General features: G+C 47.1%; 1 protein-coding gene and 1 pseudogene across 1 annotated transcript; both read right to left on the bottom strand.

The window, feature by feature from the left end:
- Positions 1-655: 655 nt before the first annotated feature.
- On the bottom strand, positions 656-2,421 carry LOC144485373 (uncharacterized). The gene is made up of 2 exons (XM_078203567.1): positions 2,363-2,421; positions 656-2,246 (listed from the first exon to the last, which is right to left on the bottom strand). The coding sequence occupies exons 1-2, from the start codon at positions 2,419-2,421 to the stop codon at positions 656-658; spliced, it is 1,650 nt and encodes a 549-aa protein (XP_078059693.1).
- A 10,037-nt stretch (positions 2,422-12,458) lies between these two features.
- On the bottom strand, positions 12,459-13,361 carry LOC144485372 (uncharacterized; annotated as a pseudogene).
- Between the last annotated feature and the right edge of the window lie 464 nt (positions 13,362-13,825).

The following is a 13,825-nucleotide window of genomic DNA, read 5'->3' as shown; positions in this document are numbered from 1 at the left end:
GATCCTGCATTACCCCAATAATCACTGCCTGCCAGTTGGAAAAAGACCTGTTTAATCTTACTCTACTGTCTGCCAACAAGTTTTCAATCTCAATACATTCACCCCAATCCCATGTGCTTCAATTTTTATGAAGAAGTTGCTGTGTTGGTGGACGAGGGGAATCGGGTTCACATTTTCTATCTCAGGGCATAATCATCAACAACTTGTATTTACACAGAGTGTTGTGGGGCTGGAGGAGGTTACTGAGATACTGAGGAACTTTTTAAAAATTCATTTTTACTGGATATAAGCGTCACTGGCTGGGCCAGCATTTCTTGCACATCTCTAACTGCCTCCATTTCAGAAGGCATTTGAGAGTCAACCACATTGCTGTGGGTCTGGAGTCACATGTAGGCCAGACCAAGTAAGGACGACATTACTGAACCAGATTGGTTTTGACGACGATCAACAATGGTTAAGGTTTGTCATTAGACTTTTAATTCGAGATTTTAATTGAATTCAAATTTCACCATTGCCTGTGGTGGGATTCGAACCTGGGTCCCCAGAGCCTTACCCTGAGTCCAGTGATAATTCCACTGTGCCACTGCCTCAACTATTGATCCAATTGTTACTGTTTATCTCAGGGCGCAGAAACAACAGAATCCAACTTTGCCGGTCACACATGAAGTCGTCTATGTTTCAGCAGGCTGTAATACTGATTAAATCCCTTCCCACACATGGAGCAGTTGAACGGTTTTGCCCCAGTGTGAACTCGCTGGTGTCTCTGCAGGCGGGATGGATCAGTGAATCCCTTCCCACACACAGAGCAGGTGAACGGTTCTGTCCCGGTGTGAACTCGCTGGTGTCTCTGCAGGCGGGATGGATCAGTGAATCCCTTCCCACACACAGAGCAGGTGAACGGTTTTGCCCCAGTGTGAACTCGCTGGTGTCTCTGCAGGCGGGATGGATCAGTGAATCCCTTCCCACACACAGAGCAGGTGAACGGCTTCTCCCCGGTGTGAATGCGTTGGTGTCTCAGCAGGCTGGACGACTGAGCGAATCCCTTTCCACACACAGAGCACAGGAACGGCCTCTCTCCAGTGTGAACTCGCTGGTGTCTCTGCAGGTTCGATACCTGAGTGTATCCCTTCCCACACACAGAGCAGGTGAACGGCTTCTCCCCGGTGTGAACTCGCTGGTGTCTCTGCAGGTGGGATGGATCAGTGAATCCCTTCCCACACACAGAGCAGGTGAACGGTTCTGTCGCAGTGTGAACTCGCTGGTGTGTCTGCAGGCGGGATGAACCAATGAATCCCTTCCCACACACAGAGCAGGTGAACGGCCTGTCCCCTGTGTGAATGTATTGGTGTCTCAGCAGGTCAGATGACTGAGTGAATCTCTTGCCACATATGGAGCAGGAGAACGGCTTCTCCCCTGTGTGAGTGCGGCGGTGTGTCCGGAGGCTGGATGACTCGGTGAAAGCCTTCCCACACTCGGAGCAGATGAACGCCCTCTCCCCGGTGTGAACAGGCCGATGTTTCAGCAGGTGTTGTAAAGAAGCAAATGCTTTCCCACACACAGGGCAAGCGTAAGGCCCCTCCCCTGTGTGAACACGCTCGTGTATCACAAGCTGGGATGAACGAGGAAACATCTTCCCACACACGGAGCAGAGGAATGGCCTCTCCCCAGTGTGAACTCGCCGGTGCCTCAGAAGATAGTAAGACTGAGTGAATTCCTTCCCACACACCGAGCAGGTGAACAGCTTCTCCCCAGTGTGAACTCGCTGGTGTGTCAGCTGGTCAGTTGATTGAACTTCTTCCTTTCTACACATTGAGGAGGTGAATGGTTTCCCTCCAGTGTGAATACTCTTGTGTGTCAAAAGGCGTGAAAATCGAGTGAATCTCTTCCCACACAGGGAGCAGAGGAAAGGCCTCTCCCCAGTGTGAACTCGCTTGTGTGTCAGAAGATGAGATGAATGAGCGAATCTCTTCCCACAAACAGAACAGGGGTACGGCTTCTCCCCGGTGTGAGTGTCCTGGTGTCTCAGCAGACTAATGCTTCTTTTGAAGGTCTTCTCACATTTAAAACATTTAAAATGTCTCTTCTGAGAATGAACCAGTTGGTGAACGGTGCAGTGGGAGGACTGAGTGAATCTCTTCCCACACTGGGAGCAGCTGAATGGCCTGTCCTTGGTATGAACTGGTTGATGCTCAGTGAGATGCACTGAGTTGCTGAACGACTCTCCACAGTGAGAGCAGCTGAACGGTCTCTCGTGTGTGTGAAGGAGCTGGTGCTCTGCAAGGCGGGAGGACTGGCTGAACCTCATCCCGCAGTGGGAGCAGCTGAACGGTCTCTCGTCAGTGTGAAGGAGCTGGTGTTGGGCCTGTTCCTCAGGCGTCTCAACGCTGTCCCCAGAGCCAGAGCTTTGAAGAGGCTTCTCATCAATGTGATCGAGTTGGTGAGCCAGCAGGTTGGACGAACACATGAATTTCTTCCCACACACGGAGCAGGTGAATGAACTCTCACTGTTGCGAGCTCGCTGTCGTGTCAGCATGTTTTCCAGCTGTATCAATCCCTCCCCACAGGAGGAGCAAGGAAACAGATTCTCACCAGTTTCCAACTGAGATGGTCAATTAAATCCCTTCAGATGCACAAATTTTCAGATCCCGATGAACCGATTGACTCTGTCTGACGTGAGATTCGATCATCCAGACTGCAAATCCTTCTCTTCAATTTCCTGCAAAATAAGTTTACAAAGAATTACATGGATGGCACAGTGGCTAGTACTCCTGCCTCACAGCACCAGGGACCTGGGTTCGATTGTAGCCTTGGTTACCTGTCTGTATGGAGTTTGCACATTCTCCTCATGTCTGTGTGGGTTTCCTCCGGGTGCTCCAGTTTCCTCCCACTCTCCAAAGATGTTCGGGTTAGGTGGTTGCCCCTTTCTGTCCCAAGATGTGTAGGTTAGGGAGATTAGCGGGGTAAATATGTGGGGTTACGGGAATAGCCTGGGTGGGGTGGTCTGAAAGGCCTCCTTCTGCACTGTAGGGATTCTATGAATACATGAGATACACAAAACACAAACAGGCCAGTCTATTTTTTTTAATTCATTTTTAACGGGGTGTGGGCGTCGCCAACTGGGACAGCATTTACTGCCCATCCCCAACTGCCCTCCATTTCACAGGGCATTTGAGAGTCAACCACATTGCTGTGGGTTACATGTAGGTCAGACCAGTTAAGGACAGCAGATTTCCATCCTTAAAGGACCTCAGTGAACCAGATGGGGTTTTACGACAATCAACAATGGTTTCATGGTCAATATCAGACTTCTAATTGAATTTAAATTTCACCATCTGCTGTGGTGGGATTCGAACCTAGGTCCCCAGAACATTATCCTGGGTCTCTGCGTTGCTAGTCCAGTGATAGTTCCACTGTGCCACTGCCTCCGCCGCCACCCTCCCACCCCTGCCCTGATCTGTACTGGAATTTCTACTCCACACAAATCTCCTCTCATTCTGCGGCACGGTAGCACAGTGGTTAACACTGCTGCTTCACAGCTCCAGGGACCCGGGTTCGATTCCTGGCTTGGGTCACTGTCTGTGTGGAGTTTGCACATTCTCCTCGTGTCTGCGTGGGTTTCCTCCGGGTGCTCCGGTTTCCTCCCACAGTCCAAAGATGTGCGGGTTAGGTTGATTGGCCATGCTAAAATTGCCCTTAGTGTCCTGAGATGCGTAGGTTAGAGGGATTAGTGGGTAAATATGTAGGGATATGGGGGTAGAGCCTGGGTGGGATTGTGGTCGGTGCAGACTCGATGGGCCGAATGGTCTCTTTCTGTGCTGTAGGGTTTCTAAGATTCTAAGATTTATACACAACAAGCTCAAACCAAGAGTAAAATGTTGTCTCTTCTGATATAGGCTTTCTGAATGGGATAAGTAGGTCGATGTGAATGGAATGTTTCCACTTGTTGGTGTTTCCAATACTGGGAACCATGAACAGACAACAGAGACAAATAAATCAAACAGGAGGAGATATTTATTTCTTCAGACAGTTGTTAGAATATGGAACTCACTGCGACTGGAAGTGGTTGAGACAAATACTTTAGATGCTTTAAAAAGGAAACCAGATGAGAACATGAGAGAAAAAGGATTAAAAAGTTGAGCTGAAAAGCTGAGTTGAGGTGAGCAGAATCATAGAATCATAGAAACCCTACAGTGCAGAAGGAGGCCATTCGGCCGCGACCACAATTCCACCCAGGCCCTACCCCCATATCCCTACATATTTACCCACTAATCCCTCTAACCTACGCATCCCAGGACACTAAGGGCAATTTTAGCATGGCCAATCAACCTAACCCGCACATCTTTGGACTGTGGGAGGAAACCGGAGCACCCGGAGGAAACCCACGCAGACACGAGGAGAATGTGCAAACTCCACACAGACAGTGACCCAAGCCGGGAATCGAATCCAGGTCCCTGGAGCTGTGAAGCAGCAGTGTGAACCACTGTGCTACCGTGCCGCCCTTCTAACTCCCTTTCTAACTCCCTGTTTAAAAAGTGTCCAAAATGCATCACGATAGAAAATCGCAAGATTGTCTCAGGTACAAGTAATTCAGAAAGCTATTATTTATTATGAGGGGAATTGAGTAAAAGCAAGGAAGTTATGTTTCAGTTGCACAGGGCATTGGTTAGACATATCTGGAGCAGTGTGTACATTATTGGTTTCCTTATTTAAGGAAAAATATGAGTGCATATTATTCCTTAACTGCTTTATGAGAAGCAGTTCATAGAAGGTTTAGTAGACTAATACCTGGAATAGGTGGATTGTCTGATGAGGAGCAGTGAGACAGTCTCTGCTTGAGTTTCGCTTCTGCTCGACTTCAAAAGAGTAAGAGGCAACTTAATTTAAACCTTCAAGATTCTGAAAACTCTTGACAGGATGGATATGGAGAGAAGGGTAAAAGCAAATTACTGCGGATGCTGGAATCTGAAACCAAAAGAGAAAATGCTGGAAAATCTCAGCAGATCTGGCAGCATCTGTGAGGAGAGAAAAGAGCTGAAGCTTCGAGTCCAGATGACCTTTTGTCAAAGCTTAGAAAAGGCATAGAAAGTGGGAGATATTTACACTGTGAGGGAAGGAAAGATGGGTCCAAGCCACAGGAACCAGGGGAAAAGATGCTAATGGCAATCCATAGAGAGAATAAAAAGTGTGAATGGCCAAACAGCAGAGAAGCTGAAGAAGTTAAGACCATAAGACCATAAGACATAGGAGCGGAAGTAAGGCCATTCGGCCCATCGAGTCCACTCCACCATTCAATCATGGTTGATTTCAACTCCATTTACCCGCTCTCTCCCCATAGCCCTTAATTCCTCGAGAAATCAAGAATTTATCAATTTCTGTCTTGAAGACGCTTAACATCTCGGCCTCCACAGCCCTCTGTGGCAATGAATTCCACAGACCTACCACTCTCTGGCTGAAGAAATTTCTCCTCATCTCTGTTCTAAAGTGACTCCCTTTTATTCTAAGGCTGTGCCCCCGCGTCCTAGTCTCCCCTGCTAATGGAAACAACTTCCCTACGTCCATCCTATCTAAGCTGTTCATTATCTTGTAAGTTTCTATTAGATCTCCCCTCAACCTCCTAAACTCCAATGAATACAATCCCACGATCCTCAGACGTTCATCGTATGTCAGGCCTACCATTCCCGGGATCATCCGTGTGAATCTCCGCTGGACCCGCTCCAGTGCCAGTATGTCCTTCCTGAGGTGTGGGGCCCAAAATTGCTCACAGTACTCCAGATGGGGCCTAACCAGTGCTTTATAAAGCCTCAGAAGTACATCCCTGCTTTTGTATTCCAAGCCTCTTGAGATAAATGACAACATTACATTTGCTTTCTTAATTACGGACTCAACCTGCAAGTTTACCTTTAGAGAATCCTGGACTAGGACTCCCAAGTCCCTTTGCACTTTAGCATTATGAATTTTGTCACCGTTTAGAAAATAGTCCATGCCTCTATTCTTTTTTCCAAAGTGCAAGACCTCGCACTTGCCCATGTTGAATTTCATCAGTTGTGATGGATGAAGATGTGGGGGAGGGGGGGTGGATTGGAGGGAGGTAAAATTGAGAAAAAGGGGGAAAGGGGAAGCAAAGGGGGAGAAAAGGTGCTGCCTGACCTGCTGAGACTTTCCAGCATTTTCTCTTTTGGATCTGGAGAGGATGTTTACTCTCAGGGGAGAATCTCGGGGGTCGCTGTTTTTAAAAACAGCATTGCCCATTGAAAACAGAGACGAGATGTTTTTCTCTCAGAGGGTCATGAATCTTTGGATTCACGTTCTTCAAAAGTGGAAGTAGAGCCTGATTTCAATGAGATAAATATCTTGGGGTGACAGGGATCAGGGTATTGAATTTGATAATCAGCCATGACAATAATGAATGGCGGCGCACGCTCGAAGGGCCGAACGGCCGACTTCCAGCTTCTATTTTCTATGTATGTTTCTATGTAAACATGAGGAGCCTGGGGCTGAAGTGTAACCAAAAGCTGTGTAACCGCTTTAGGTAACTATACAGAGTTTGCAACCTCTCACACTGAATATGTACATGGCCCATGGACTCATCGAGGCTGCAAACAGCAGCTACAGTCTGAGGGTGGGTGAAGCTGTTTGGAAACCTATTGGTCATTGTATTATAGGGCCGGGAGCTAGGACCTGGAGGGGAAGCAGAAACATGACGCCCCGCCCACTGTGTTGCGTCACCGAGAGCATGCGCTCTCCTCCCTGCTGAATCAAGATGGCGGCCGTTAACCTAAGTCTCGTCTCGGAAAAAAGACCGGAAGCTGCAAACACAGACCGACGGGCTCATTTTCGAGATTTGGGGCCTTGACCAGGTATTTAGAAACCCTCTACGTCCATCCGCCGGTTCCATTGCTCCCTCTACGTTTCTGCATCCTTACCGGCTGCTGATGAGACAGAGGAACTTCTCTCCGATTGCTATCACCCACACGGCGTGCTGCAAACGCCGTTGCTTACTGCGCATGCTCCAGACTAACATTACTGCGCATGCGAACCCCTTATTGTGCGTTCCATGGGGACACCTCAGCCCCGCCCCCCATTCCCTCCGATTGGATGGAGGACCAGCCGCTCATGCTCGGTCCTCCAGCCCCGCCCCCTCTTCCTATTGGTCCGGAGTTGCTGTCAATCAATCCCCGGGCATTGTGATGTGGAGCATGCGCAGTGTCATTGCCGTCCTTGGCGCTTGTTTGTCCCGGAGAAGCGGAGTCAGCGTTCGGCGGTGGCTGGGAGGATTTGGAAACACTTTGTGGATCCGGAAACCCTTCAGAATCATTGTCAGCTCCCTGGTTTGCAGCTGCGGGGCTTCTCCCTCCCGAGAACAGGCCCAGGTTAACGGCCCCATCCTGGCTCAGCCACTGGAGGATGGTTCACATCAGAGGATGGGGGAGGGGGACAATAAATAAGAGGTTACACTTTGGCCTCAAATCAATGAGGACTCTGATCTCTGGGAAGGAAGGAAACCCTGGGAGGTGGGCGGGGAGGATTCACAAACACCCGCTGGAGGCCCCAACACCCCCAATAAGACCCATTGGTTTTATTGTCATTCGGCAGACAGCAGCTGGAGAACTGAACCCAGACAGAGGAGAGGGAGGGAGAAAACTGGGAGTGGAGGAAAGAAATGGTGAGATGGGTTTGGATTTCAGCCCAGGGAGGAGGGAGAGTGTGTGGTACAGGGATTTACTGATTTGGGGGAACAAGAGAGGAAAATATGTTCCAGACAAACTCGAATTGTCTGTTCAGAATTTCATAGAATCATAGAAACCCTACAGTACAGAAAGAGCCCATTCGGCCCATCGAGTCTGCACCGACCACAATCCCACCCAGGCCCTACACCCAAATCCCTACATATTTACCCAATAATCCCTCTAACCTTCGCATCTCAGGACACGAAGGGCAATTTTTTTTTAGCATGGCCAATCAAACTAACTCGCACATCTTTGGACTGAATTTCTATCTCGATTGACCATGACGATTTTTGTTAACTCCTTTTACAGGTGAGGTGAGAAAACATCACATAAAAATCAGATTGAGTATCGGCTTATTTGGACCTGAATATCCTGAGACTTTGAACTTGGAAGGAGAAATGTTTGTCTGTTCTGCCTGGAGGAGAAGATTTCAAACACCAATGTGACTGGAAAAGCACTGAGACACACACCCAAGTGAGAGTGTTCCAGTGAACTGACTGTGGAAAAAGCTTAAACCAGTTACACAGCCTGAAAAAACATCACACCATTCACAGCTGGGAGAAACTGTACATATGTTGTGTGTGTGGACAAGACTTCAACTGATCATCCAACCTGGAGAGACACAAGGACACTGGCACTATGGAGAAACCATGGAAATGTGAGGACTGTGGGAAGGGATTCAATTATCCTTCCCATCTCGAAACTCATCGTCGCAGTCACACAGGAGAGAGACCGTTCATCTGCTGTGTGTGTGGAAAAGGTTTTGTTCAGTCACAACACCTGCAGTCACACCAACGCTCTCATTCCAATAAGAGACATTTAAAATGTTCCAACTGTGAGAAGAGCTTTAAGAGCAAAAAGCACTTGAAACAGCACCAACACACACACACTGGAGAGAGGCCATTCATCTGCTCTGTGTGTGGGAAGGGATTCACTCAGTCAGCCACACTGATGAGACACCAGCAGACTCACACGGGAAAAAGGCCGTTCACCTGCTCAGTGTGTGGGAAAGGATTCATTCAGTCATCCACCCTGCTGAGGCATCAGCGAGTTCACACTGGGGAGAGGCCGTTCCCTTGCTCCAAGTGTGGGAAGGAATTCACTCGGTTAGACACTCTCAGTTTGCATCAACATGTTCACACTGAAAAATTACTTTTTAAACATTACGAATGAGAGAAGAGTGAGTTGCAGACACACCAATGCATTTGTGTTGAAGAGTGGATGCTCACCTGCTCTGTCTGTGGGAAGGGACTTATTCAGTCACAACACCTATTGAGACATCAGTAAGTTTTTGTGCAAGGGTGGGATTCTGTCAATCACTTCCATTGTGTGTTTCTGCTCATGTTAAACTCCAACCCTGTTATAGGAGTTATTGATATTCTAGATAAATGTCACTAAGTCAGTTTTTATGGAAATGCGCAGTGCTGTGTTAATATTTCTCCAATGGAAGAGGAGACGAATTGATGTCCTGCTACCAGCTTCATTTGGGGCCTTTGCTCATTTCGAACTCTAGATTATTTCAGTTCTCACGCCTTCGGTTATTCTCGTGGACAATTCTCAGCTCCCCATATTTTCCAGAGTGTCTCTCCTGGTGCTGGGATCCAGGGAAGTTATCGGTCACAGTCCTGTGATCAATAAAGCTAAAACCAAGTCTGCTTGTTGTTTTTGACTCTTGGACTTCACCCCTGTCCCAAAACATCTCTCTCTTCTTTGACATGTGAATGGAACATGATGCCTGCAAACCTGGTTTAAATTGAAATTGTCTCAGCAAATTTAACAGGAGCCTGCAGGCTGATGAGACTGTGTTACACTGTCAGTGTGTTCCTGTACTGCTCTGTATTTAACAGGAGCCTGCAGGCTGATGAGACAGTGTAACACTGTCAGTGTGTTCCTGTACTGCTCTGTATTTAACAGGAGCCTGCAGGCTGATGAGATTGTGTTACACTGTCAGTGTGTTCCTGTACTGCTCTGTATTTAACAGGAGCCTGCAGGCTGATGAGACTGTGTTACACTGTCAGTGTGTTCCTGTACTGCTCTGTATTTAACAGGAGCCTGCAGGCTGATGAGATTGTGTTACACTGTCGGCGTGTTCCTCTGCTGCTCTGTATTTAACAGGAGCCTGCAGGCTGATGAGACTGTGTTACACTGTCAGTGTGTTCCTGTACTGCTCTGTATTTAACAGGAGCCTGCAGGCTGATGAGACAGTGTAACACTATCAGTGTGTTCCTGTACTGCTCTGTATTTAACAGGAGCCTGCAGGCTGATGAGACAGTGTAACACTATCAGTGTGTTCCTGTACTGCTCTGTATTTAACAGGAGCCTGCAGGCTGATGAGACAGTGTAAACTGTCAGTGTGTTCCTGTACTGCTCTGTATTTAACAGGAACCTGCAGGCTGATGAGACAGTGTTACACTGTCAGTGTGTTCCTGTACTGCTCTGTATTTAACAGGAGCCTGCAGGCTGATGAGACAGTGTAAACTGTCAGTGTGTTCCTGTACTGCTCTGTATTTAACAGGAACCTGCAGGCTGATGAGACAGTGTAAACTGTCAGTGTGTTCCTGTACTGCTCTGTATTTAACAGGAGCCTGCAGGCTGATGAGACTGTGTTACACTGTCAGTGTGTTCCTGTACTGCTCTGTATTTAACAGGAGCCTGCAGGCTGATGAGACAGTGTTACACTGTCAGCGTGTTCCTCTGCTGCTCTGTATTTAACAGGAGCCTGCAGGCTGATGAGACTGTGTTACACTGTCAGTGTGTTCCTCTGCTGCTCTGTATTTAACAGGAGCCTGCAGGCTGATGAGACAGTGTTACACTGTCAGTGTGTTCCTGTACTGCTCTGTATTTAACAGGAGCCTGCAGGCTGATTAGACTCTTCTCCGGTCAGTGTGCTCCTGTACGGTGGAGCCTTTGCTGTTATGAAATGTGGGTGAAAAGTAATGAGCCTCATATCCTTGCTCATGTTGCTGTGATTGTGCAGAAAGGGGATGTGTAAAGAGCTGGTCTTTGTGTGAAGATGTGAACCAAGGAAATGGTATGTGTTTGTGACAGTGACACAGCCTGTGCTCACACTCAGAACAATGCACAGATATCATTCTGGTTACAGTTTGAACAGGGTCAGATCACAACTGTCGTGAACAATTTAAACATGAATATCTCTCATGTAGCTGCAGCTTGTTAGATCAGAGCTGAGGAGGAGAGAGTTCTGAATCCACTGTATTATCTCTGTTCTCCAGACTGGGTAACTTTTTAAATCGAATGATATTTCATTCAAGAAACAGGATCACAGCCAAAAGGCTGAATTGCTTTGTAACTTATATCAAAAAATCATAAAATTCAGGTACAGACTAAATAATCATGTTAAACACATGGAAACTGTGACAATCCAGTAATAATAACAATTAACAAATTCATCAGGTAATAGGAAAGTGGTAAACAGGATATTAAAGAAGGAATATTGAATTAGGATTATGTTAAAATTACAGACCAATACACCATTACAGGCTCGGAGATGCATATAAATTTCATATAAAAGGCAGGCAGTGGCGTAGTGATATTGTCGCTGGACTAGTAATCAAGAGTCCCAGGTAATACTTCAGGGACCAGGGTTCGAATCCCACCACGGCAGGTGGCGAAATCTGAATTCAATAAAAATCTGGAGTTAAAAGTCTAATGACCAGGAAACTGTTGTCGATTGTTATAAAAGAAAACCATCTGGTTCACGAATGTGTTTAGGGAAGGAAATCTGCCGTCCTTACCTGGTCTGGCACATCTTTGACTCCAGATCCACAGCAATGTGGTTGACTCTTAAATGCCCTCTGCAATGGCCTAGCAATCCGCTCAGTTCAAGGGTAATTAGGGTGGCTACTAAATGCTGGCCAAGCCAGTGACATCCACATCCCATGAATGAATTTTTAAAAAGTACTTCACTGAGTACTGGAACCATGTGAGGAATTACTCTGTCTGTATTATTGCAGCGCTGTTAATAAAGTCAGTAAAAGACAATCTGTTGTTGGGAGCTTGATTATCAGCGGCTGAAACCACAAGGTTCAATATTTAGAGTCAATACGATGAACAAAGAAACACATCAGGGCCCAATACTCCAGCTGGATATTCACAGGAGAAAGTCTGTCATCTAATACCTTGAGTGGAGAGAACAGAGAAAGATCCCAACTGTAAAGAACCCTCAAATTATTTATAAATAGTTTTCTAATGTTGACAGATTTCAAGTCAGTTTCTATCACTGAAGTCAATGGCAGGTGAGAGATGGCCAAAGGTTCCAGATAGAAATGTAACTTGATGTTATCATTACCTTACATTGGTAGATTCAGGAATGTCACACAAACATTTTCAATCTTCGTACTATTTTCAGACTGTAAAGTTAAACCTGCCGTTTTACTTTGTCAGGAACAGATCCCAGTTTTACACCAATCTCTGATTTGACATCATGTTTCCAGCATTCTTTCTGACTCTAAATATAGTTGTAAAGGAGCTTCTGTTCCATATCTAAGAGCTCTAAACCATGGAAGAGAGTGGCTTTCTTACACACATCAGGATTAACCCACACATTCAGTCTTCAATATGATTGAAAGCAGAATCTAATTCTTGCAGTCATTTGTGAACTCGCTGGTGTGTCACAAGCTGTGATGACTGAGTGAATCAAAGAACAAAGAACAGTACAGCACAGGAAACAGGCCCTTCGGCCCTCCAAGCCTGTGCCGCTCCTTGGTCCAACTAGACCAATCGTTTGTATCCCTCCATTCCCTTCCCACACATTGAGCAGGTGAACGGCCTCTCCCCAGTGTGAACTCGCTGGTGTCTCAGCAGATGGGATGACTGAGTGAATCCCTTCCCACAGTCAGAGCAGGTGAACGGCCTCTCCCCAGTGTGAACTTTCTGGTGTTTCAGGAGTTGGGATGACTGAGAGAATCTTTTCCCACATACGGAGCAGGTGAATGGCCCCTCCCCAGTGTAAACTCGCTGGTGCAACAGAAGCTGGTATGACTGAGTGAATCCCTTCCCACACTCAGAGCAGATGAATGGCCTCTCCCCAGTGTGAACCTGCTGGTGTGTCCGAAGGTGGTGTGGTTGAGTGAACCACTTTCCACACACAGAGCAGATGAATGGCCTCGCCCAGTGTGACTTCGCTGGTGTGTGAGCAAGTCAGATGACTGAACAAATCTCTTCCCACACTCAGAGCAGATGAACAGTCTCTCCCCAGTGTGAAGTCGTTGGTGTATTTGCAGATACCTTTTGCTCTTAAAGCTCTTATCTCAGTCAGAACATTTAAAAAGTCTCTGATCACTGTGTACATGTTGATGCTCAGTGAGCTGGGATGACTGAGTGAATTCGTTGCCACACACAGGCCTGGTGAATGCGCTCTCCTCGGTGTGAACTTGCTCATGCGCCAGCAGGTCACGAGTCAGCAAATTCCTTCCCACACATGGAGCATCTGAACGGCCTCTCCCCGGAACGAACTGGCTGGTGTGTCGACAGACTGGATAACTGAGTAAATCCATCTCCACACATGGAGAAGGTGAACGGTCCCTCCGCAGTGTGACTGCATTGATCATTTCCCAGTTCAAATGGGAACATTAATCCCATCCCACAATCACCACATGTCCATGCTTTCTCCATAATTCAGTTATTCATTTGTCTCTCCAGGTTGGATGTTCAGTTGGAGCCTCACACTGGACACATGTACATTTCTCCGCATTGTGAAAGGTATGATGTTTTTTCAGGCTGTGTAACTGGTCTTTCCACAGTCAGGTCACTGGAACACTCTCTCTCAGGTGAGTGTGTGTGTCTTGATGCTTTTCCAGTCACACTGATGTTTGAAATCTTTTCCCGCAGACAGAACTAACATTTCTCCTTCCACATTCAGAGGTCGATGATATTCAGTCCCTGATGAATCGAGTGATTCTGTCAGATTTTGACATGACGTTTGTTCTGACTTTCCCATCTGGAACTCCTCTCCCTCTAACGACACAGTAGCACAGTGGTTAGCACTGCTGCTTCACAGCTCCAGGGACCTGGGTTCGATTCCTGGCTCGGGTCACCATCTGTGTGGAGTTTGCACATTTTCCTCATGTCTGCATGGG

The sequence above is a fragment of the Mustelus asterias genome, unplaced genomic scaffold, assembly GCF_964213995.1.
Source record: "Mustelus asterias unplaced genomic scaffold, sMusAst1.hap1.1 HAP1_SCAFFOLD_192, whole genome shotgun sequence".
Classification (NCBI taxonomy): Eukaryota; Metazoa; Chordata; class Chondrichthyes; order Carcharhiniformes; family Triakidae; genus Mustelus; species Mustelus asterias.
Note: the sequence above shows the minus strand (reverse complement) of the source record. Positions and strands in the feature narration are given on the sequence as shown.